Source organism: Nycticebus coucang, chromosome 5 (genome assembly GCF_027406575.1).
Source record: "Nycticebus coucang isolate mNycCou1 chromosome 5, mNycCou1.pri, whole genome shotgun sequence".
Classification (NCBI taxonomy): domain Eukaryota; kingdom Metazoa; phylum Chordata; class Mammalia; order Primates; family Lorisidae; genus Nycticebus; species Nycticebus coucang.
Genome location: NC_069784.1, coordinates 75,799,740 through 75,826,627, shown reverse-complemented (window position 1 = coordinate 75,826,627; position 26,888 = coordinate 75,799,740). Strand labels below are relative to the sequence as shown.

Below are 26,888 nucleotides of genomic sequence, written 5' to 3'. Positions count from 1 at the left end.
TTAGGGTGGCACCTGTGGCTCAAAGGAGTAGGGCGCCGGCCCCATATGCTGGAGATGGTTCAAACGCAGCCCGGGCCAAAAAAAAAAAGGGGTGGGGAGAAATTTATTTTCTCTTAATATTCCAGCACTAGGTAGGACGGCTTTACTGTGTTTGGCTTACGGCTTCCTTCCCTAGTCCAGCGTGTCTCTTCTTGTTCCTACTATTTCCTTGATGGGGAAGGGAAGAAAGGGCAAGAGGAGCACGTTTTTCAGGAGCATTTACTTTGTTGACCAAACCAGTTTTTTAATTCACTAGGACATCATATATTTAGGAGGTATGTGGATATGTCTTAGTTCAGGTTGCTATAACAAATTATAGACCAGTGGCTTAAACAACAAACATTTCTTTCTTACAGTAATGGAGGCTGGGAAGTCCAAGACCAAGGTGCCAGCAGGCCTGGTGTCTAGTGAGGGCACTCTTCTAGTTTGTAGATGCCAGTCTTCTTGTTTCCTCGTGTGGACACAAGGCTAGTGTTCTGGCCTCTTCTTGTAAGAGACTAATCCCATTCATGAGGGACCACATGCATGACCTAATTACCTCCCCCAGATTCCACCTCCACATTGGTAATTAGGTTTCGACATATGTATTTTGGAGGTGGACACAACCATTTAGTCTGTAACAGGGTGATTGGTAAAAGTCAAAACGGAATCTATCATTTGTATATTGACTTAATAAAGATGTCGTTGATTTCAGCTGATATTCTCCTTTTCTTCCTCCATTCATTTACTAGACCAATTAAAATCTAAGTCATTTTAGTTTTGATAGACATTAAATAAAATATGTAAGACTTTAATTTTGAAGATTGCATATTCATGTTTTTCCTCTTAACCTTTTCAGTAAATAACAGATGCGGGTGAAAGATCCAACCAAAGCTTTACCTGAGAAAGCCAAAAGAAGCAAAAAGCCTACTATACCTCATGATGAAGACTCTTCGGATGACATTACAGGTAAATGATGTCTCCATGTCCGTATCCCAAAGAGCGTTGAGGACAAGAAATAATAATGCACGTGAGCCTTTAACAGCACAAGTTTGAACTGTGCAGGGTGCACTTTTACATGGATTTTTTTTCCCAAGCAAATGCAGATGGAAAATATAGTAAGTATTTGAGAGATGTAAAAACTTCCTACTGAAAGGACCCACTTTTCTTTGGTTCCCCAGGGCCAACTGTGAGAACTTAAAAATATTTTTATAAATTTTAATAGATGCAAGTGTACAAGTTGAATTCTGTTACATGTATGTATTATATAGTTGTGCAGTCTGGACTTTAAGTGTATCCGTCACCTGAGTGGTATGCATGGTACCCTAAAGGTAATTTTTCATCCTTCCCCATTCCATCCCCCTCTTGAGTCTTCAGTGTCTATTAATGTGCAGATGGCCCAGCTCAGGTCCTGGAATCAGTCTCTGAATATACCAATGAACAACTGTTGTGTTTTAAATTAATAAATCTATTACTCTTTATTTTCACTGTTTTATGTATAAGCTTTAGTGTCTAGTTTCAAAAACTGCTGTTGGTGTACTTATTGGAATCTTGTTTAGTTTAGAAAGTAACTTAGATTGCATCTTTTTCTTGTTGTTTCTTTCTCAAGTCCTGTTAAAACCAAGTCTCCAGGGCACCAAAGCTTGGCAGATGGCCCTTGGGAGCTGCTGGCTTATGGCTTACCTTTCTCTTTAGCCTTTTTCCTTAGGTTTTGGCCTTGAGGATTTTCCTCACTTTCTTATCTCAGTTCTCTATTTAAAAAGATACTTAAAATACATTACTGCCATTTTTTAAGCAAACTTGGATAGCATTTCAGGATGACTAGTTTGCTGTATCAAAGGAAGTCTGAAATATATTTTTACATATGTTCTATTCTGTTCATGCAGTTTATTTCATATGATTATTCTTTCTTTCTTTCTTTTTTCTTTTTTTGAGATAGAGCCTCTACTTGTCGCCCTTGGTAGAATGTCGTGGTATGATAGCTCACAGCAACCTCAAACTCTTGGGCTCAAGCAATTCTCTTGCCTCAGCCTCCAAAGTAGCTGGGACTACAGCACCCATCACAATGCTTGGATATTTTTTAGAGACGAGGTCTTGCTCTGGCTCAGGCTGGTTTCTAACCTGTGAGCTTAGGCAATTCATCCACCTCGGCCCCCCAGAGTGTTAGGATTACAGGCGTGAGCCACCAGGCTCAGCTCATATGATTATTCTTATGTTAACTGTCTTCCTTCCATGGTTATTTTTTCTCCAGTCCTCTAAAACTCTTACTTCCTTTTCATTCTGCTTGCTGTTTTCATTTGTATCCTTTACTGTATTTACAGCAGTGTCTGTTTTATCTTATATTATTTTTATTTTAGCCTTCATTTTTTGTGGTTTTCTGTATTTATTTTTGTTCCACTTCTGTCCTGAACTTTGCCGGTCACTTCCTATTGTTTTGCCATCTTGTCCTAGAGCTCTTGCTTCTGTTTTGTGTTCTTAATTCATGGCAGAGATTGCTCTGCTATTTGTTTTTTCTGTTTCTTCATTACTTTTTCTTATTATAGAATTTGTGACTTTGATTTCTCTTTGATTGCTCATTTTTCTCCTCAAACAGTGACAGACTATATTGTGCGGAGGTTCCCACCTGGGACCCTGCCCTCTTAAATAATAAGGTGCATAGAAAAGAAAGGATTTGGAAACTTATATACGGTATCCACCTCCTGAACCCCAGAGTGGAAATGGGGGTTGTGACTGCTACATGGGCCAGAGGGGTGGAGGCAGCTCCTTTGCCACCTGCATGCCCACATCCATCCTGGACAGGAGAGTGGGAATAAGATGCTCTGGGAGGGGCCAGGGAGCCCCCAGGCTAGAGGCAAGAAGGTAATTAATCGTTCTTTGATGTAAGGTTACTTACCTTGGACTAAGGAATTTTAAACTATTTGGGTAAAAACCGGTCTCGTTGAGACCAACCTGGAGTTTCGAGTTTGAGTTCATTTTAGCCTTTATTTTTTTCCTACCAAAAAATGCAACCCTGAATTATGCAGGCTGGTTTTTTTCATGATCTAAAGTGTCTCTTCTCCCCAATTGCCATAGACACAGGACTGCTTCCTACAAATATGGTTGGCTTTATTTCACTCATAGAAAGTGAGAAATTCCTTTCTTTTGCTTCTTCTCAACATAAAATTGGACATAGCTCCTGCTACTATAGCTTCAGCACAGCGATTTAGGTTTGTTTTATGTCCGGGAAGCACATGCTGTTCTGTGTGAAATCTGGCTGCAAATTCTCTGCTTTCTTCTTTGTACACCCTGGTTCCATCTCGGCTGCTTTGAAGTGGGTGCACTTCCGCTTACTTAATTTGTGACTTAGGGCTTTTCTCTGAAAATGATCTTTGTGTCTTTGTTTCCTTTTCTTATTATCTTTGGATAATTTCTGGGAGAAGAGGGAAGTGTTACCATTTGCAAACTGGAAGACTTTCCTCTAAAGTTTTTGTTTTTGTTCAAAGTGGAAAACATGGAAATTCTGATTATTGTTTTGTTTGTTTTGTTTTTGAGATAGTCTCCTTTTGTCGCCCTCAGTAGAGTGCTGTAGTATCACAGCTCACAGCAACCTCAAACTCTTAGACTCAAGCCAGGTGCCCACAACAATGCCTGGCTATTTTTAGACATAAGTAGAATGTGACTACTGACAAGTTACTTATGGTGAAATATAATCAGCAATTCCAGACCAGTCTCGCTCAGGCTCAGGCTGAATTGCTGAGCTCAGGCGATCCACCCACCTTGGCCTCCCATAGTGCTGGAATTACAGGCATGAGCCCCCTTGCCGGCCTCCTGATTATTGTTTCTACTTTGTTTAATGTGAAACAATTGTGCTCTTCAATACATTTTAGTATTTTATTCAGGAATCTTTAGAGGGCCTATTTGTCAGATGACATTTAGTAATTTTACAATTAAAGAAATACTAGAAAACTGAAGAAATTTACTTATTAATTTTTTATATATTTTCTACCACAAGAGATAGTGAATGCTGTTTAAACACTGGTTACCTATTGTAGGAAAGCTCTAAACTTTTTATTTACACCCACAAAATATATATTATTGAGACATTTACAAGCTAATAGGTTTAATTTAGAGCCTTTTTATCTTGAGTTCACTTTTCTTTGAATTGACTGAAAATTGAAATTTGAAAAATCTGAATAGTAGAATCAGAATTTTAAGTTTAACCCCAGCCATATACCACCCCAGAGACTGATAAAGAAAGGTTCGTGGAATGATTTTCCCCTTAAAATTTTACAATGTAAAATTCAAACAAAGCAATGACATTTCTAGGTTTTGTACTTGTTGGGCATTTATCAGTCTTTCCCTGAACAGCCTTTTCTGCCATGAGTCCTTGCCTCTCAAACATAGGACTTCAGAATTAACTCCTTCAATATCTCTTCTGAGAGCTTGCTCTTGATGTAAAATTAGAAGCTTTTATATTTTATTCACATGTATATATTCTTTTTGTTGAAATTATATTTCACCACAAGTAACTTGTCAGCAGTCACATCCTAGTTAATTAGTAGGTTTAAAGAGAGGCTTCGCATTTAGAAAGGGAAGGAGAAGGAGCTGAAGTGTACATACTATTGTTTTCCTCTTAAAGTGAATTAGCCCTTTCCTTTTTATTTGATTTTAGTAGGTAGTTGTAATTTTAATGTTTGGAATGTCTGAAGTGGAGAAATTAAAGTGTTCAGGTATTTAGGAGAAAGGGAAGTGTAATTGTGCCTGTGGGAGAAATAGTTATTTGAAAAATTAAAACCAGGGCGGCGCCTGTGGCTTAGTGAGTAGGAATGCCGGCCCCATATACTGAGGGTGGCAGGTTCAAACCCAGCCCCAGCCACACTGCAACAAAAAAATAGCTGGGCATTGTGGCAGGCACCTGTAGTCCCAGATGCTTGGGAGGCTAAGGCAAGAGAATCGCTTAAGCCCAAGAGCTGGAGGTTGCTGTGAACTGTGATGCCACAGTACTCTACCAAGTGCAATAAAGGGAGACTCTGTCTCTAAGAAAAAAAAATTAAAACCATATTTGCTGTGTCTTGACAGTTTGTCTCTGCACAATCATACAGTGAGAAGCTGTTATAAAGGGTGATTAAGGACTAGTCAAAATAATTTGTTACTCAGGGAGGCACCTGTGGCTCAGTGGGTAGGGCGCCAGCCCCATATACCTAGGGTGGTGGGTTCAAAACCGGCCTCAGCCAAACTGCAACAAAAAAAATAGCCGGGCATTGTGGTGGGCGCCTGTAGTCCCAGCTACTTGGGAGGCTGAAACAAGAGAATCGCTTATGCCCAAGAGCTGGAGGTTGCTGTGAGCTGTGACAACACAGCACTCTACTGAGGGCGATAAAGTGAGACTCTGTCTCTAAAAAAATAAATAAATAAAATAATAATAATTATTTGTTATGCAGGTTTGAGGATATTCCTTATTTGGGGGGGTGGGGGAGGGATATTCCTTAAGGAGAATTCTGAGAATTCTTGCTCCTGTAAATTATACCATTGTTTGCTTCTTTTTTTCCTTTCTCTCAATAATAATGAAAATAGCATCATAACAGCTTGTCTATGTAAAAATATTTTACATGTGCATCTTAAGGGAAATAGAATGCATTCAATATGCCTGGCACATAATGTTTAATACATTTGTAATCTTCAGTTTACTTATTTCTTACATCTTTAGGTTTTTTAGAGATTGGGGTTTTGCTCTGTCACCCAGCCTGGAGTGCAGCAGCAGAATCATAGCTCACTGAAGCCTTGAACTCAAGTGATCCTCCTACCTCAGCCTGCTGAGTAGCTGAGACTACAGGCTCACACCACCAGGCCCTGCTAATTTTTGTTATCTTTTTAGAGGCAGTGCCTTGCTGTGTTGCCAAGGCTTACATTGTAAATTTTTTAGTGATTTTAGATTTCCAAGAAGGTGCAAAGAAATCCAAGGGGGTTCCATTCACCTTTACCTAGCCTCTTCTAATATTGATGTCTTGCATTGTTATAATATCAAAGTCAGGAAACTGATATTGGTACGGTGCTCAGAGTTTCTTTAGGTTTCACCAGATAAGCATGCACTCGTGTGAGTGAGTGACTACGTGTGTGCAGCTATACGCAGTTTCAGTACATGAATAGCTTTATACGTGTAACCACCATAATCGAGATACCTGACTGTACCGTGCCCATTTATAGCCACACCCTCTTCTCCCCACACTAACCTGTTCCCTCTGTTCCCTGACAACCACTAACCTGTTCTTCCACTCTGTGTCATTTCATGAATGTTCTGTAAATGGAATTGTGTAGCGTGTATCCTTTTTGAGTTATTTTGTTTTTGGAATGTCTGTGCTTTTTAGTTAACAGCATTTTTAATACCACTGACTTTTGCTTACTGATGGTAGCACTTTGGTTCAACTAAGAACGTTTTCGGATTTTATTGTATCTTATTCATTAGGTTTAACTTGCCAACACGTAAGTCATGCTGTCGGCGTGAACCATGTGAAGAGAGCAGTGGCTGAGAATGTGTGGTCCGTTTGCTCAGAGTGTTTAAAAGAAAGAAGGTTCTATGATGGGCAGCCAGTGCTTCCTTCTGATATTTGGTTGTGCCTTAAATGTGGCTTCCAGGTAAGAAAAGTGTTATTTTCGTGTGAATTTGTTTTAAGTATTTCCCTTAGGTGCTTACTGTAAGTTGGACTAACGCATAAGTCTTAAGATAAAATGTATTCTGTATTTAGATACAAACTGTCCAGGAAGGAACTTCGAAATGTTTGTTAAGGTAAAGTAAAAGATATGTTGTATTCAGAAAGTAATGATGGTTTATAAATGCTTTGAAAGGAAATCCAATCCACTTGGGCAGTAGTTCCCAAGCCTGGACCTGTCTTTACTTTTTGGATTTACGCAAGAAATGGATTCAACTTTTTAGATTTTTTTTTTTCTCTCTCAAAAAGGATTATTTTCCTTTTGTTCAAAATAATTTATAAAAGTTTAGAAATTCTTGATATCTGAAATAAAGGGGTTTTCTAATAAAATTAAAAGTGTGTACTTTTTTTTAAAATAGAGGAATTTTCACTACCTCATACAGAAAGTCCAGAAGTAAGGCCACTTCAGGATTAGTTAATTTAATGGAAAGAGCATTTAATTTAGGCTTATTTTGTTTTTCTTTCTCCCCCCCCCCAACCCCCCTTTGCATATAGCTGCAGTGGGTTTTTTATTTTTTGGTTTTTTGGGGCAGTTTTTGTCTGGGGCCTGGTTTGAACCCGCCACCTCCGGTATATGGGGCCGGTGCCCTACTCACTGAGCCACAAGCGCTGCCCCGCTTATTTTGTTTTTCTGCTATGCTTTTCTCAACTTCATAGTTTCAAGATAGCCAAAGATGCTTTAGGCATATGTTTAAGGCAGCAATCCCCAAAGGCCATAAGGGAGTATGTGTTCTTTTTTTTTTTTTTTGAGACAGTTTCACTATGTCACCCTCTGTAGAGTGCTGTAATGTCACAGCTCACAACTCTTGGGCTTAAGCGATTCTCTTGCCTCAGCCTCCTAAGTAGCTGGGACTACAAGCGCTCACCGCAATGCCTGGCTATTTTTTGTTGCATTCGTCATTGTTGTTTAGCTGACCCCAGCTGAATTTGAACCCGCTGGCCTCAGTGCATGTGGCTGGCACCATAACCATTGTGCTACGGGGGCCGAGCCAGAAGTCTGTGTTCTCTTTTAAAAATATATAAAACTTCCCTAGAAATAGTCAGCAGGCTTCCCTTCATGTCACATTAACCAGAGTTGTATCTCGTTTCTTCACTTACCTAGTGAGGGAAATCACTGTGACTGGTCTGTGCCTTACTAGTTCTAAGTGGGTTTGAGCTGGAGATGTGTACTGGATTGGACATGAGTATTTAGGGGAGGACATTAGCCTGCTGGGATGCTCAGTGTCCCCATAGTACTCCAAACAGAGAGTATATGCATTTTTAAATCACAGGGAAGTTAACTCTACTCATGACTGTTTTAGGTAAATATTATATATCAAAAACCAAGTTATCCTCTTTGCAAGAAATTAAATTTAATGAGAATCTTTATTGCTTTATGAAAATTTCCCCTCTTGTTTGAAATTTAAAACCAAACAGAATTTTTTCAATATAAATTTGAGTACGGATTTAAGTTTTGATTAATTTGAAACAAATGTATGATTCATACAAATAGCATTCTGTTCATCTTTAGGGATGTGGTGAAAGCTCAGAAAGCCAACATTCACTGAAGCACTCAAGGAGTTTCAGGACAGAGCCCCACTGTATAGTAATTAGTCTCAGCACATGGATTATATGGTAAGTTAAGTCTTTTTCTTTCTTTTTTTTTTTTTTTTGCAATTTTGGCCGGGGCCGGGTTTGAACCCACCACCCCCAGTATATGGGGCCAGCGCCCTACTCCTTGAGCCACAGGCACCACCCAGTAAGTTGTTTTGTTAGTTCTTGTGTCCACTACAGAAAAAAAATCTTTTTCTTTAAGCTTTACAAGGTAAAATATTTAAAGATGTTATACCAGCATATGTTTTTTTAGCCCGCACACAGTCTATGGGATAATTTAAGAATATTAACATTATTGATGAATATAAAATTTAAATTGTTAAAATTAACAGTCTCTCTACTTTTAACATTCTCTTTGTAACATAAAGAAAAAATTCTTTCCAGTTGATTTTTTTGTCATGAACTTGCTAATACAGACTTCAGAGTTCTAGAGGAGGAAGGACTTTTAAGTAATCGAGTGGGCACAAGAAGTTTGTAAAAACCTCTCAGGTGATTCTGCTACTTCAGCATGGCTAAAAACCTAGTCCAGTTTCCTTATTTTATGTGTATCATTTACTTTTGTGTGGTCACAATGTAAAAATCCAGGCACTAAAAGAAAGTTTTTGATTTTCTAGTTTCTTACCAGCATATCACACTGTTTCAGAAATGGTTTCTCTGTATTTTGCAATAATTTTCTAACTAAACCTATAGACCCTTAGGGTTCCTTGAATGAATTTTCAGGAGTCTTCAACTTTTCTTTAAGACAAAAATATTTTAGCTTTGTATTTTAGGGTTCTAAAATTAACAATAAGGCTATTTTGGCTCATGGGGGAGATCATCTTTATAGAGCCACAGGGTGCCTGCTGGCATTTGTGTTTTTCTATGTTGTTTTGGGCCCAAGTAGTAGTACTGGGGAGAATGAGGTGAGAACAAAGGAACTTAACGGGTAAATAACGCATTAGAGCGGGGAGAGGAGCAGGATGTCACAGTGCAGCAGCTCAGTAAAGATTTTGCTGTCGTGGTCTCCACCTGCAGTGTGTCAGAATCCCAGGGAGGTCTTGCGTAGACAGACTGCAGATAGATATTCTCATTAGTAGTTGTGGGGGGGTGGGGGTGTCACCAGTGCTTTCGGTCCACAGTTTAACCCATTGCTGACTGGTCATGAATTGCTGCTGCTCAACAATGTGTTGAGATGTTAGAGGCCCTAAGTGATTCCATATTAGAAGCAATTGAAAGATGAGGCAGGGCAAAAGAATAAAATAAGCTGAATTCGGAACAACTGGGAATTGAGACTGGGAGAAATGAGTCAGGGAACAATTGCTATGTTAAGAGCCACTGAAATAGGGAAAGATGATGGGAGAATTGAATGGCACCTGGCAGCTCCAGTGAACTTGTGCCATAGCCTCAGTTGTAGCTCTTAGGATCATAATTATGAATGGCCATTTAATCTTTATTAAGAACCCACACTAGTATGAAAAAATTTTTTTAAAGTTTTTAAATTAGAAAAATTTTTAAAAAGTAGGGCAGCACCTGTGGCTCAACGGAGTAGGGCACCAGCCCCATATGCTGGAGGTGGTGGGTTCAAATCCAGCCCCGGCAAAAAACTGCAAAAAAAAAAGTTTTTAAAAAGTAAAAAATGTAATTTTCATTAAGACAACCTTATCCAGCATATTAAGGTTGTTATTTTTAATTGGTTTTGTACTTTTTTTGTATCTAGTTGTATAATTTATTGTTCTTTTATAGTTATATGGAATTGTAAAAATAATGAATTTATGGAGTTTTGTGAGAATATTCATTAGGTTTCATTATAATGAAAATAATTATGTCATATTTGGGAGTCTGTAATTTTTCTTTAAAAGAAAGAAATTCAAGTTTATTAAATGCATTCATAGAAAAGTAAAGGTTGTGAATATTTTATTTTTCCATTCTAATTTTTCAGCAATAAAAAATTTAACAATTTTACTAATTTTTATTAAAGGGAAGGCCAGCCTGAATTAGAGAAAAACCCAGACTATATAAAAAAGAAAAGAATATGGTAGATTTGATCATTTAATCATGGCTAGCAAAGGGTCACTAGGTAGTGGATTTAATACTGATCTAACCAATAATGATTATTAGAACACTGGTTCTTGCCTCTAACTTCCCATCAGAATCACATGAGTGTATTTTGAAACATTCACAGGTGTCCACAATCAAAGCAGTTCTATTTGTGATTTTGATACCTAAACAGATTTCAGAGGCATTGACTTAACATTTAAATTAACATATAAATAAGTGCTCTTAAAATACCATGCTCAAAAATTTGTCAAAAGATGATTCAAGAGAAAAGGCCATGAGAGAAACCTAACACACAGGTGCTGTGCACAAGCCAGGAAGAGCAGCCTCACCAGAACTGACGCTGATAGGCCCTCCATCTCAGACTTCCAGCCTCCAGATCTGCGAGAAAATAAATGTCTGTTGTTTAAAAAAAAAAAAAAGAAGATTCAGCATTTCTCTTATCCTTTTGCTCCCGGCTACAGTGCCCTGGCATTAGCCTAGCTCATGTGTGTGTGTGATGGAGTCTTGCTTTGTTGTTTAGGCTAGAGTGCAATGGCATCATTATAGATCACTATGGTCTTGAACTCCTAGGCTCAAAGGATCTTCCTGCCTTAGCCTCCCTATTGTGTCTGGCACACAGCATCACACTCCTGGCTAATTTTTATTTTTTTTTAATTTTTGTAGAGATGGGGTCTTGCTGTGTTGTTCAGGGTGGTCTTGAACTCCTGACCTCAAGTAATCCTCCCACTGTAGCCACCCAGAATGCTGGGATTACAGGAATGAGCTACCACACTGGTCACCCTTGTAATTTTTTTGAGTCTGAGTCTCACTCAGTTGCTCCCGGCTAGAGTGCCCTGGCATTAGCCCAGCTCATAGCAACCTCAAACTCCTGGGCTCAAGCAATCTTCCTGCCTCAGCCTACCTGGTAATTGGGACTACAGACACCCATCATAACACCTGGCTAATTTTTTCTATTTCTAGTAGAGATGGGGTCTCACTCTTGCTCAGGGTAGTCTTAAACTCTCAAGCTGAAGCAATCTTCTCAAGTTGGCCTCCCAGCCCCTGTACTCTTATTACAAGAACCTCCTATCTTGGTTTCTCATCTGTGAAAAGAAAACTTTATGCTTCTATAAAGATATTTAGTTAAAAAGAATAATACTTTCAGGATTTTTGTGAGTAATTAAACCAAATAGTGAAGCATTTAAGATGCTGAATTAAAAAAAATATTTTTGTGGGCGGCACCTGTGGCTCAGTGGGTAGGGCGCCAGTCCCATATACCTAGGGTGGTGGGTTCGAACCTGGCCCTGGCCAAACTGCAACAAAAAATAGCCAGGCGTTGTGGCAGGCACCTATAGTCCCAGCTACTTGGGAGGTTGAGGCAAGAGAATCGCTTAAGCCCAGGAGTTGGAGGTTGCTGTGAGCTGTGATACCATAGCACTCTACTGAGGGCAATAAAGTGAGACTCTGTCTCTAAATTAAAAAAAAAAAAATTGTTATTTTTAATAGAAACAGCTCAAGTTATCTTGAGTCATCTTTCTGTTGGTTTTCATTTAGTTGCTTTTTTGTACTTCCAAAGTTAAAACACTCTACAACAGGGCAGTGCCTGTAGCTCAGTGAGTAGGGCACCAGCCCCATACAGCGAGGGTGGTGGGTTCAAACCTGGCCCTGGCCAAACTGCAACAAAAAATAGCCGGATGTTGTGGTGGGTGCCTGTGGTCCCAGCTACTTGGGAGGCTGAGGCAAAAGAATCGCCTAAGCCCAGGAGTTGGAGGTGGCTGTGAGCTGTGATGCCATAGCACTCTACTGAGGGCAATAAAGTGAGACTCTGTCTCTAAAAAATAAGTAAATAAAAAATAAAAACACTCTACAACAAGTAAATTTATGAATCCCCAACAATAAATAAAAGTAAAAAAATAAAGTGTAGTATCAGTAAAAATTTCTCTTTTTTTGAGACAGAGTCTCACTATGTCACCCTCAGTAGAGTGCAGTGGCATAATAGCTCACAGCAACCTCAAATTCTTGGGCTTAAGCGATTCTCTTGCCTCAGCCTCCCAAGTAGCTGGGACAACAGGCACCCACCACAACGCCCGGCTATTTTTTTTGTTGTTGATTTAGTTGTCATTGTTGTTTGGCAGGCCCGGTCCGGGTTAGAACCTGCCAGCCCTGGTGTATGTGGCTGGCACCCTATCCGCTGAGCTACAGGCGCTGAGCCAGTAAAAACTTCTTGATATTTCCGTATTTTTCGAATGGGCAGTTATTTGGATTTTATGCTTTTGGACAATAGTTGAATGAGTAAAATACTCAGCCCCTTTGTAATATAAATCTGGGAACTATAATGAAATATTTAAATTCAATCACAGTGTATCAAAAAACATGTTTTTGGAAATGTCTGTGATTCATCTCTGTCACATACTGATCTGTCTTTGGGTGAATAGTAGAGTAGGCACTCAGTAAATATTTGACTGAATTTTGAGTGCTAGTAAGACAAGAAATTCAACATAGTTGACAGCCATTGATTATCTCAGGACCACATAGAGGTAAGAAGATTGTGAAGATGTAAGGTAGTTTTGGTATATTGCATTATGACGATAAAATATACTTTCAAACCCATGTTCTTATGTGATCATTGGATATCATGAAGATAAAGGACACACAGATAATGGTAATATATAAAAGAAATATATTAACTGTGTGCTAATGAGTAAGTTTAATTGAGAGTAGTTTTCTGAAATGGAATGTGTTTTTGACAACGTCTTTTTTAACCCTCTACCTCCAAGTAAGGCCTAAACAAAATAAAACAGCTGTTTCTTCCAGTCCTCCCCATCTCTGTAAGCGGCACCTCCCTCCCTTGAGTGATCAAGCTAGAAGCCTGGCAGTTATTTTCATCTCCTTTTTATCTTAGGATTATTTTTTAGAACTTTTTTTTTTGAGACAGAGTTTCACTCCATCGCCCTCTGTAGAGTGCAGTGGCATCACAGCTCACAGCAACCTCCAGATCTTAGGCTTAGGCAATTGTCTTGCCTCAGTCTCCCAGCATCTGGGACTATAGGCACCCGCCACAACACCTGGCTATTTTTATTGCAGTTTGGCAGGGTCCAGGTTTGAACCCGCCACCCTCAGTATATGGGGCCAGCACCTTACCCACTGAGCCACAGGCACTGCCCTATTTTTTAGAACTGTTAACAAAAGTAAACAAAATGTTATAATGAATTCTCCTGTACCTGTCAACCAGCTTTAAACATTATCAACTCACAAGTCTTGTTTCATCTAGACCAAGAGTATTTGGACTGGTAATACTTTGTGATAAATTCTTTGTTGTGCTGTCCTTAATTGTAGGATGCTTAGCAGAACCTGATGAATCCCAGCAGCAGTCACCTCTCTTCTTACCAGTTGTGACAACCCCAAATGTCAAATGTCCCCTAGGTGGCAAAGTCACTCCTCATTGAGAAATACTGACGTTCTCTCACCCAATGCTCCCTTCCTATGGCAGTTATTTTGACACTTTCCTCTTCCCTCATCTTTTATATGCAATTCGTTACTGTTTTTACCTGCCAAATCCATTTCTCTCCATATCCACTGCCACTGTGTACTAATCTGTTTCTGTTCCTGGTGCCCCCTCCAACCTAGTTTATCACATTAGAGTGATGTTTATAAAATATAAATTGATTTATATCACAGCCCCGCTTCATACCCCACTCATGGCACTTCATTATAACTCAGATAAGCTGCCACAATTTTCATCTCCACTGCAAGGCTCTCTACGAACTGTCCCTTCCTTATTTCTCTGGACTTAACCTGACACGCTTCCCTTTGGATTCCCTCCCATGTAATTTGTAGATGGAAATAGATAACAACCAACTTTGTTACCTAATGTGCAAAATTATTGATGATGCTTTCATAATATTTGCTTAAATTTTATATTTTTTCAGGTGTCATGAGTGTAATGAAAAGTTATCAACGCATTGTAATAAGAAGGTTTTGGCTCAGATAGTTGATTTTCTACAGAAACATGTTTCCAAAACACAAACAAGTAAGTTAAGCAATTACGAAAATAATTTCTATTAAAACGTAATATTTCTTTTTTTTTTTTTTTTTTGTAGAGACAGAGTCTCACTTTATGGCTCTGGGTAGAGTGCCATGGCATCACACAGCTCACAGCAACCTCCAACTCCTGGGCTTAAGTGATTCTCTTGCCTCAGTCTCCTGAGTAGCTGGGACTACAGGCGCCCGCCACAACGCCCAGCTATTTTTTTGGTTGCAATTCAGCCGGGGCTGGGTTTGAACCCGTCACCCTCAGTATATGGGGCCGTCGCCTTACCGACTGAGCCACAGGCACCGCCCAAAATGTAATATTTCTTATAAGGAGTTCATAAATTACAAAGAGCACTTTAGATTTTCCTCTGACATCGTAGTCAATGATGTGAGTAAAGGTCTGAGTACCATGTATTAGGCAGCAATCTTGTGTGAAGTGTGTCCTGGCTAGATCATGGGCTTTTCAGACAGTGCTGAGTTTGAACTTAGATTCCTGCACACACTAGGAATGTCCCTTTTTTTTTTGAGACAGAGTCTCAAGCTGTCACCCTGAGTAGAGTGCTGGGATGTCATAGCTCACAGCAACCTCAAACTCTTGGGCTTAAGCGATTCTCTTGCCTCAGCCTCCCAAGTAGCTGGGGCTACAGGTGCCCACCACAGTGCCCAGCTAATTTTTGGTTGTAGTTGTCATTGTTGACATTGGTGGGCCTGGGCTGGATTTGAACTCTCCAGGTCTGGTGTATATGGCTGGCACCCTAGCTGTGAGCTACAGAGGCCGAGCCAGCATTTCCCTTTTATTCCTTAGTTTCCTTACTTACAAATATAGGATGATAATTCTGTCTTATAGGGTTGTTATGAAGCTTAGAGAGAATATTTGCTAAAGATTTAGAAATAATGTATATAAAAATACTCGCATAGTACCTGTGCGGATCTGTGAGACGGTGTAGGTTACTATTTGACACAGTCCTGCCCTGTATCTGTGAGACAGTGTCTGTCACTACCTGTTACACGGTCCTGCCGTGTGTCTGTGAGACGGTGTCTGTTACTACTCGTTACATGGACCTGCCGTGTATCCGTGAGACGGTGTCTGTCACTACTCGTTACATGGTCCTGCCTTGTGTCTGTGAGACGGTGTCTGTCACCACTCGTTACACGGTCCTGCCGTGTGTCCGTGAGACGGTGTCTGTCACCACTCGTTACACGGTCCTGCCGTGTGTCCGTGAGACGGTGTCTGTCACCACTCGTTACACGGTCCTGCCGTGTGTCCGTGAGACGGTGTCTGTCACCACTCGTTACACGGTCCTGCCGTGTGTCCGTGAGACGGTGTCTGTCACCACTCGTTACACGGTCCTGCCGTGTGTCCGTGAGACGGTGTCTGTCACCACTCGTTACACGGTCCTGCCGTGTGTCTGTGAGACGGTGTCTGTCACTATCTGTTACAGGGTCCTGCCTTGTATCTGTGAGACGGTGTCTGTCACCACTCGTTACACGGTCCTGCCGTGTGTCTGTGAGACGGTGTCTGTTACTACTCGTTACAGGGTCCTGCCTTGTATCCGTGAGACGGTGTCTGTCACCACTCATTACACGGTCCTGCCTTGTGTCTGTGAGATGGTGTCTGTTACTACTCGTTACACGGTCCTGCCGTGTATCCGTGAGACGGTGTCTGTCACTATCTGTTACAGGGTCCTGCCTTGTATCTGTGAGACGGTGTCTGTCACTATCTGTTACAGGGTCCTGCCTTGTATCTGTGAGACGGTGTCTGTTACTACTCGTTACACGGTCCTGCCGTGTATCCGTGAGACGGTGTCTGTCACTATCTGTTACAGGGTCCTGCCTTGTATCTGTGAGACGGTGTCTGTTACTACTCGTTACACGGTCCTGCCGTGTGACTGTGAGATGGTGTCTGTTATTTATTGCATAGTCAGACTTTACAGGCTAACGACACAATTTCATTTGGACTGTCCTCACTTCAGACACCAGCTACAAGCATGAGGGTTCCCAGTCCATAGCATTTCTTTTTTTTTTTTCCCCTAGAGACAGAATCTCACTTTATCGCCTTCGGGAGAGTGCCATGGTGTCACAGCTCACAGCAACCTCCAACTCCTGGGCTTAGGTGATTCTTTTGCCTCAGCCTCCCGAGTAGCTGGGACCTAAGGCGCCCACCTCAACGCCTGGCTGTTTTTTTGTTGTTGTTGCAGTTTTGTCCAGGGCTGGTCTCAAACCCGCCACCCTTGGTATATGGGGCCAGTGCCCTACACACTAACCCACAGGCACCGCCCGGCCATAGCATTTCTCACCAACTATTGACATATTTGGGGGTTCCCACTACCCTTTCAGGTTTGACAATTCGCTAGAATGACTCAGAGAACTCTAGGAAGTGTTATACTTACAATTACCATGGTTTTTGTTTATTTGCTTGTTTGTTTTTGTTTCATTGAGACAGGGTCTCACTCTCTTGCTCAGGCTGGAATGCAGTGACGTTCTCACAGCTCACTACAGTATTGAAGTCCTGGGCTCAAGTGATCCTCTTGCCTCAGCCACCCAAGTAGTTGGGACAACAGGTGCAAGGCACTGTGCCTCATTAATTTAATTAAAATTTTTTTTTTGTAGAGATGGAGTCTCACTTTGTTGCCCAGGCTGGTTTCCAACTCCTGAGCTCAAATAATCCTACTGCCTTGGTTTCACAAAGTGCTGGGATTACCGATGTGAGCCACCACACATAGGTCGATTACAGTTTTTTTGTTTTTTTTTTTGTGGTTTTTGGCCAGGGCTAGGTTTGAACCCACCACCTCCGGCATATGGGACCGGCACCCTACTCCTTGAGCCACAGGCGCCACCGGTCGATTACAGTTTTAACACATTGCTGACCGGTCATAAGTTACCCGGTAGTACAGATAGTTTCTGCATAAAATCACTGCTTAAGAATGTGTTAAGATGGGTCAGGGGCGGTGGCTTACTCCTGTAATTCCAGCATTCTGGGAGGCCTAGGCAGGTGGATTGTCTAGGAGTTCAAGATCAGCCTGAGCAAGAGGGAGATCCCTGTCTCTAAAAGTAGCCAGGTGTTGTGGTGGGTGCCTGTAGTCCCAGCTACTTGGGAGGCTGAGGCAAGAGAATGGCTTGAGTCCAAGAGTCCAATGTTGCTGTGAGCTATGAGACCATGGCTCTCTACTGGGGGTGACAAAGTGAGACTGTCTCAAAACAACAACAACAACAACAATAATGTGTTTGAGGACAATTAATGACAATTAAGGTTATGGGGGGAAGCAGAAAGAGGGATGGAGGGAGGGGGTGGGGCCTTGGTGTGTGTCACACTTTATGGGGGCAAGACATGATTGCAAGAGGGACTTTACCTAACAATTGCAATCAGTGTAACCTGGCTTATTGTACCCTCAATGAATCCCCAACAATAAAAAAAAAAATTACCAAAAAAAAAAAAAAAAGATGTTTGTGGCCCTAAGTGATTCTATATTATAAGCAGCTGAGAGATGAGGAGGGGCGAAAGACTAAAATAGGCTGAATTGGGGATAATTGGGAATTGAATTATTGATAATTGATATTATTGATAATTGATAATTGGGAGAAATGAATTAGGGAGCAGCTGCTGTGTTAATATAGCAAATGAATTAGGGAGCAGATGCTGTGTTAATATAGCAAAAAAGGATATAGAAGAGAGGCATAGGGCAAGGTCTGGAAGATTATGATGGAAAGAACATGGTTTTCCGTCAGGAGGTCTGGCATTCAAAATGTGACTCTTTCGAGCACTAGCCATGTGACCTCATGCAGATTACAGCCTATCTGAGCTTTGTTTTGCCTTCATACTTTCTTGTTTTTCCATGGTGCTTTAGGGAAAAGAGACTGATAAGACAGTCCCTACCCTTGTGAGGTTAAAGATCTCAAAGAAAGTCCTTGATAATGCAAGCAGAATAAGATTTCGATTTTAAGAAATTTGATCAAAGTCCTTCAAATATTCAAAGAGTGATGTAATGTTTAACTGAAAGGAACTGAGGAGGAATCATAGATGATCTGCCTTTCAAGCTGACCCTGAAAGTATAAATTCTGGACAGGTGGAGGTGCGGGAAGAGATCATTTAAGGTGGTGGGAACACTAATATAAGCCTCCGTGGTGTTTTGGAGCCTTAAATAGTGTCTGGGACATGGCTCTAGAGTGTGAGCAGAGCCCTTGTGGTTTGGGAGATGCATAGTTTTGAGTTAAAAGGTTTCCAGAAGGTCTAGAGGAAGATGTCATTTTCCTTGTGGACAAAGCTACAGAGTCTCTCAGGCAAGTTTGATTTAAAATCAGGTCTCTTGACATTCTAGAAGTAAGGTTTTGAGGATAGTGATCTGCCATATTCTTTTTTGGATGAGGCTTCAGTATATTGTTACAAAATACTTGGAAGAGCAAATGTGAAAGTTGCTATCCCGGTTTTTAAGAATGCTGGATGTCATTTTGTGGTTATTTTAAATGATAATTTTGAAGACTAGAAATGTAAAAATGCCTGTGTATGACAATTCAAAAGGTATGTATTGTGTTTGGGTGGGAGGATAAGAATGATATAAAAATATTTTTATAGGGCAGTGCCTGTGGCTTAAGGAGTGGGGCACTGGCCCCAAATACCAGAGGTAGTGGGTTCAAACCTGGCCTCAGCCAAAAACTGCAAAAAATATATATAATATATATATTTTATATTTTTACACTAAGCAAAATCTGTCAACTGAGAAGAAAGCCTGTACGTGTATAGTAAACACATTTTCTTAAGAGATAAGGTCTCATTATATTGCCCAGGCTGGTCTCCAACTTCTCCAACTCCCGGGCTCCAGGGAGTCCCTGCCTGAGTAGTTGGAACTTCAGGTGTGTGCCCCATGCCCAACACGTGAACACATTTTGAAGCTCAGTGGTGCCTGAGTGGCTTCGTTTCTAATGCACTTTCTACAGCTCATCTGTACAGAAAATCTGAGCTGATGCCCAGTCTACCTCTAAAAACCTCTAGCTCAGTGAATGTCTAACTTTTGGTCTTGATATCCCTGTAAGACCCTTAAAAAATTTAGGATTCAAAGAGGTTATATAAATATTTCTCAGGAATCAAAACTAACATTAAGTATTCATTGAAAAATAATTCCGGCGGCGCCTGTGGCTCAAAGGAGTAGGGTGCCAGCCCCATGAGCCGGAGGTGGCGGGTTCAAACCCAGCCCCGGCCAAAAACTGGGAAAAAAAAAAAAAAAAAATTCCAGGACATGTTACACATTTTTAAAAAATAACTTTTTCAAAACTTTTTTTTTTGCACTTCATTTTTTTTTTTTAATTTTAGGTAAAACAAACTTTTAATGGGTGGCATTGTTACATTTTCACAAATCTCTAATGTCTGACTTAAACAGCTGGATGACCTTGTCTGTGCCTTCAACCGTTCTAAGGCACTACCATGTGTCCCTTAGCCTCTGCTTGAAGAGTGGTTGGACGTATAAAAAGAAAACAACAGTTTAGGTTTATTAAGGAAATGCTTTTGACTTTGTACCCCTGAAAGGAGGGCATTTTCTAACCCCCCCCCTTCAGCCGTCTCTATAAAGGTGAGCTCCAATCCTACTCCTAGGACTCTTGCCCAGTCCTTACTTCTTTGGTGCTCAAAGTCTGTGTAGCACACTCTAGAATCTAATAACACCCTGCTCTTCATTTGGCTTTCGTGTTCACATGTGTCTTATTTTTCTCTGCTACAACTATCTTGCGGATTTGACTCCTGCTTATCTTTTTGATTTGTATGTGTCTAAGCAGTAAATTCTTACTGACTTGAACTAGAGTATGACCAGTTTTTACTGAGAAAGTTGTTAGATAAGCCTTACAGTTTCACCCTCAAAACTCTGAATATTAATGTCAAAGGTATTTATTCATTTAGTCTTTTAATGTGTTTGAGTTTCTGCTTTGTGCCAGATGCTGTATTGGATGTTAGAGAAGCAGTAATGAATGAGACAGATCCTGCCAGTTTGTCGTCAGTGGTCTTTTGGTCTAGTGAGGGGCATAGACAGACTTAGTTTTAATTACTTATTTAAATCGGGCTGTGATGGGGCTAGCAAGTGCCAGGGACTATGAGAATGCTTTGGAATAGTATCTAACGTAGACCGGAAGAGCCAGGACAATTCTATTTAGAGGAATGACCTAAGCTGACAGCTGAAAGGTATCTAGAAATTTTCTAGGCAACAAAGGAAGGGATGTGTGTTCCAGGCAGAGGAACTAGCTCATTGATGAGAGCTTGTTAGGTTCAGAGGATTCTGTGGACCTGGAGAGTTGACTTTTGTGCTTAGGGGGAGAGGGGTGAGCCGTGAGACCCAAGAGGTAATTCAGAACAGATATTTAAAGACCTTGTAAGTTTAGAACTTGGTCTGAGGGCATTGAAGAACCACTGTTAAGTTTTAAGCAGAGAATTGGCTGATCCATTTTGTACTTCAGATAGACCACTTGATTTGACTTGTTCTGCAGAGACAGATAGGAATCCCTTTATATGTAAACCTGCCCGTTATTGTGGTATTATTGATTTATCATATGGCAAAAATTTCCAAGGTTGGGCGGCACCTGTGGCTCAAAGGAGTAGGGCGCCAACCCCATATACTGGAGGTGGTGGGTTCAAACCCAGCCCCTGCCAAAAACTGCAAAAAAAAAAAAAAGAAAAAGAAAATTTCCAAGGTTAATTATTAACTGGGACTTGGTAGATTTTTGAGAATAAACAGGCGAGCTAATTATCACTTGACTGCAAGGTAAGTGGATTGTGGGGCTGCAAGTTTTTCCTTTTTACTCACTTTTTAAAGATTGAACTTCTTTTCAGCTGTGGAAATGGGCAATTATATTAATACTGCATGACTGGTTTAGGTAATTGCATTAAGCCATGGAGATGAACCCCAGTTCAGGTTCCCAGAAGAATGCTCACAGCTGTGTAGCTTTCACATCTGATGTTAGGATTTGCTTAAAAACCACCCTCTCCTTCTCCTTCCCTGTGTACAGAATGAAAAGGTTGTCTATGACACAAAATTAAAGAGAGGCCAAAAAACATTCCTGTGAATCCTCTCCAGTAATATGTGTTATTAAAAAGTAGACCGAATAACTTTGGAGACAGAAAACCTATCAGTGGTTGCCGGTGGTCAGAGAGAGGAAAGGATGAACAGGGAAGCACAGAGGGTTTTCAAGGCAGTGAGACGACTCTACGATACTCTAAAGGATGTGTGTCACTGTGCATTTGTGCAAAGCTGTAAAATGTACACCAAAAATGAACCCTCACACACAACATGGACTTTAGGTGATAATGTGTCTAAGCGTAAAACCTCTAACATGTTTTTAAAGTGGGCCAGTGTTCTCTGAAAGGCTCATGAGATTTGCCACTTTGTCTTGCAAATGTCACCAGTCTACAAATACAGAATAAGGGAATTCCTGGCAAAATAATATGGTTGAATATTGGTTTGTTTTTTGAGAAAGATGACAATCTCATGTTCTTTACCAAACCAATAAATTTGCCTATGATTTTTAATATTTGTTGGATGCCATTTTTGATGAGACTAAAAAAGATACAGAATTCATTAAACTGTGTTCCTGATATACAAAAGACATGAATTACATTGGTTCTTTTGTTTTTTTATAAAGTTTGCTGTATCTTTTTTTTGGGGGGGGGATCTGAAACTGTATCCGAGGATAATGTTGTAAGCCCTTATAATAACAATTTGAATGTAATTTAATACTTTTTTTCAACAAATGATAATATAGTTTGTTTTGCAAGAAAGTGATAGTTGTGCATCTAAGAAATCTGCATTTTCAGGACTGGCTATGATGGTTCACATTGGTAGTCCTAGCACTTGGGAGGCTGAGGTGGGAGGATTGTTTGAGACTAGTTTGGGAGACATAGCGAGACCCCATCTCTATTAAAAAGTTTGCATTTTAGGGTGGTGCCTGTGGCTCAAGGAGTAGGGCACTGGCCCCATATACCAGAGGTGGTAGGTTCAAACCCAGCCCCGGCCAAAAACTGCCAAAAAAAAAAGTTTGCATTTTAAAAAACAAGTATTGAAAATAGCTCTGTTTGCAGAAGTTCATCTTGGAAAGATATGGGACATTTTTATAATTATCTTTTAAGACAAAGCTCTGTTACCCTGGCTAAGATGCAGTGGCATCATCAGGGCTCACTGAAACCTCGACCTCCTACCTCAGCCTCCCAGAATGCTAGGATTATAGGCATGAGCCATCGTACTCATCCATATTGTACATCTTATTTTTTTACTAGTGAACCTTCTAAGCAACATAAAAAACTTAGAGTTCTGTCTGAACCACAAAATATACAAAATTATTTGAGTGACTATTTTCTCCCAAAGATGTCACATCACCAGTATGTGGGGAGAAGTTATTTGCCTATAGTGGGTGCCAAAGGCTTTGAGAATGATTTGAGAAAAGCTGCTACAAATATAACTAATAAAGCTATAAATCCAAACAGCAGACACATCAGTCGATTACATGCTGCTTTACTTAAGAGTAATGGTTTTTCTTTCATATCACCACTGGCATTTCATTAGTGTCTTAAACTATCATACTTACCAATCTTATCCTTTATTACAGACCATATATCATAACATTTGTGAATTCTGAAGCCAGATTTCTTGGGTTTGAATCTTCTACACTAACCAGGTGTATGCCTTGGTTTTGATCTCTAAAATATTTTATTTCTGGGCGGTGCCTGTGGCTCAGTGAGTAGGGCGCCGGCCCCATATGCTGAGGGTGGTGGGTTCAAACCCAGCTCCGGCCAAACTGCAACCAAAAAAATAGCCGGGTGTTGTGGTGGGCGCCTGTAGTCCCAGCTGCTTGGGAGGCTGAGGCAAGAGAATTGGGTAAGCCCAGGATAGAGGTTGCTGTGAGCCGTGTGACGCCATGGCACTCTACCCAAGGGCGGTACAGTGAGACTCTGTCTCTACAAAAAAACAATAATAAAATAAAATATTTCATTTCTAACATGAGCGTACTTGTCAAAGGTGATAATTTAAAGGAAATAATGCTCTTAAATCCTTACTTTAACTGCAAAATAAGCTTGCTTTCCCCTGGCCTGTGGGTAAAGGAGGAACCTTTCTGGGTAGACCAAGGCAATTTACAAATACTTACGAGAAAAGAAACATCAATTTAATATTACTTGGCAACAAAGCCACTCTTGGCAGTTTTCAGTGGTCTCTTGTGGTAAACATGTTGTATCTTTTATACTTTTAAAGGGTAAAGTTTTTGGAATTTCTTGGCCAAATTAGAAACTCAAGTTAAATTGATTACTGTTAAACTCACCTCCAGAAAGATTATACAAAGGATATAGTTGACAAGGGCCCTTTTTTTTTTTCATATTTATCTTTATTCATAGGTTAATTTTGTTTTGCCTCAATGAAAATTTTAATGGCATTGTTGCCAGGTCCATCATTCTTTTTTGTAATGGTTTTTAGCCTTTGCTATTATGCTTTGAATGTCTTTTTGTCCTCCAAGATTATAAAGGTAGTCACCTAAAATATACTGGTACCTTAAGATTCTAAAAATATATTTGTGATATCCTTAAACTCATTTTTTAAAAAAGAGTTACAGGATCTTTAAGTGTTGAAGTCATTTTTATGATATAAAAATTTGAGGTAGTACTCATCCGAGAAAATCTAATGTGATCTTTTTTCTTTGCTGTTGCCTTAGCCAGTTCTGTTTTACCAGACCTTTGGTATGTACAAAACCTATCAGGCTTACTCTGTTAGCTAGCTGCTCTTCGAGTACTCATCCAGTTATATTATAGGCTTAAAAGTAAACTACAAAGATATAAAAGCTTTAAAAAGTTTAGCTTTTAAAGCTAAAGGTTTTATGCTCAAGGTTTTCTCTCAATTTTCTTTGCATTCTAGGTCTATGTTATTATGTAAAGGAATATCTGTGTTGGTAAATAGAGGTGATGAGTAGAGTCAGTTAAATCCCTTTTAATAAAATAACCCATCCCCAAAATTCTGTGATTCCTTTTTCTAATTATGGACACTACTTTTTTATACATGATGGTAAAACTGGGAGGACACAAATGATCAAAATTTTGTCTTTTTTTGTTGTAGCAGCTTTATCTTTTTATTTATTATGCTTTAAAACATCTTAAAGTTCACTCCTTAGCATCTCTGACCCTGTGTCTGTAAAGGAGAGTTTTTAAAGTACATATTATCTAAAATGTTTTCATTTAGAGAAGGCTTTGTCTTTAACAACAAAATCAAAATCATTCTTCATTAGAAGTTGACAGGTTGCTTTTTACGACACATTCCTGCTAGTCTGTCAGATAATGCAGAGACAGATTCGGACCTCCCTATTTTAAACCAGAATCTTCAAATCTGTTGCCAGTGTCGTATTGAACAAACATACTACCTATAACCCTTTCACTAAGATGTTATATATTTGAGACTTCATCACTCTGTGCTGTTCACTATGTATTCCTTGTATTCTAGTCATAAGAAATTAAATACAAATTGTAGTGGTTAATATAGTTATACAATGGACATTTGCTAAATCAATTGAATTTAAATTGTTACATTTTATAAATGTGCTACTTAGTAAGAGAAAAACTTTTAAATAAAACACTTAAATAGCTCTTAGAACATGTCACTATGTTCTCTAGCTAAATTATCTGATCTGTTTCATGGTGTAGTTAATTTTGAATATTTTCTCACAGACTAACATGTAAAAGCCAACAAACAGACCCTTGCCACTTGTGTGAAGTGGCTATTTAACCATGAAATAAACTGCTTTTATTGCCATTGCCCTGTGGATATGTCCTTTCTGGCAGTGCTGTCCATATTTGGTGGCTCTGCACGGAGAGCCAGGTGGTGCTGAAAAGCATCGCACAGTGAAGCGTGGATGTATCTAGACCTGACATTTGCCATCCCTCACCGCTGAAGGGAAGGAGAAAATCTGTTTTTCCATATGTTTATGCTTTTTTTTTCTGCCTGCAGTTTTGTCCAGATGGTCTTATGAACATTGTTTACTTTGGGATGCTATCCCAGATGTTTTGAAAACTGGATAAATGTGGTACAGATACATAAATCATTTGCATATTAAAATGACTTTAAATGTTTTTGCAAGATTAATATATAATTCTGAGAACGTTTTCCTAAGTAAATATATTTATATACTTCATTTCTTGCACTTAGTTTCCTGATATTAAGAAATATTAATGCACCATCCATAAAGAATATTAAGTAAAATACTTTTGAGGGGTCATATTTGTTCAAGGCTGCATATACCCCAGTCTGTAAGAGTCTTGCCCTACTATATTGCATAATTCTTCTCACTGTATGTAAATAACTGAAGAGAATTTAGGTGGTAAAATAATGGGCTAATAATCAGAAGATTACCATTGTAACTCTGGGAAAATCACTTTATCTGTCAGAGACTGAGTTTTGTAAATATCAAATCTGAGTTAATTCTTTGCCTGAAAAGATGAAGTAATATTTGGATTGCATGACTCTTCCATTTTTAATCTGTTGAAAATCACTATGAAACCATCTACTGGCAACAGCTATAATGAAGTCCGAAACTTTCCTTTTCTAGGCTCTAGTTGGAATCCTAGATGTAAACAAGAGGCAGACTGTTCTGTCTGCAAAGCCAGCCAGGATCCATATTTGAGTTCCTGTTTACTGTGTGGTCCTTAAGTGCTGATTGGCTTTTTTTTTTCTCCTTTTCTATTCACTTTGCAGGTTTGAATACTGTCTGGGCTTCCCTCCCCCCCACCCCCTCTTTTCCTTTTTTCCATGCCTGGTCTCTGTACCTCAGTGACCTGCTTCATTGATGGTGCTGGCCTTTTCCCCTAAGCTCTAGTGTAGGGTTTATTTCTTACCACTTATTTTAATAAATGGAGGACTGGATAAAAGATCTATTTTGCTGAGTTTCTACTTTAACTCAGAATCCTAGAATTAGGAGTTAAAAATAACTCCTTAACATCTGAACAACAGATAATTGAATAACTGGTAACATTTAAGGAATAATAAAACAAGAATAAAGGAAGAAAAGTTAATAGAGTTTATTTTTAAAAACTGCACAGGATAAAAGTTATTAGAACTTGGTAGAAACTTTTTCCATGAAACAGATTTGCTTAATGAAAGAAACATGTTAGAAACCACCAATTTTTCTCAATGAGAAAAAATTTCCACATGTTAAAAGCCAAGAAATTATGAAAACCACAAAAGCAAAATGTGTATTAACAATTCAGACAATCCAGGTAGAAATATAAGGGGAAAAATACCTATAATGTGTAGAATCTGAGTAAAGATAAGAGAAAAACATGGGAGCAGATACACAGTAGATGGGGGGTGGGGGGCGCTCGCCAAGATGAAAATTTTGGGACACTAACATTTTGGGGGAGGTTGGAGGGTCTTGGAGCTGTTTTAAAAATACAGAGTGCTAACTGTGGCAGGTGCTTCCTGATTATCACTTACAAAACCTCTACAACCAAATGTTAGCCTGGCTTGATCCTGGGGCCACGAATCTAGGTGCTTGCACTTTGGCCAAAGTTACAGGTGCTGAGTTAATCCTTATGTGAAC

The 26,888-nt window shown here is 39.7% G+C and overlaps 1 protein-coding gene across 6 annotated transcripts in view; it reads left to right on the top strand.

Moving 5' to 3' along the window:
- The window catches only part of USP45 (ubiquitin specific peptidase 45), a 79,223-nt gene that overhangs the window by 3,424 nt on the left and 48,911 nt on the right, over window positions 1-26,888 (top strand). For 5 of the 6 annotated variants that reach the window (XM_053592326.1, XM_053592327.1, XM_053592329.1 and 2 more), the window contains 4 exons: window positions 878-987; window positions 6,461-6,630; window positions 8,215-8,318; window positions 14,243-14,343. In XM_053592326.1, coding sequence (XP_053448301.1) covers window positions 888-987; window positions 6,461-6,630; window positions 8,215-8,318; window positions 14,243-14,343 — 475 coding nt within the window. In that variant the 5' untranslated portion in view covers window positions 878-887. Of the gene's footprint in view, window positions 1-877; window positions 988-6,460; window positions 6,631-8,214; window positions 8,319-14,242; window positions 14,344-26,888 lie in introns of those variants that run through there. The other variant, XM_053592331.1, reaches the window with a different exon arrangement.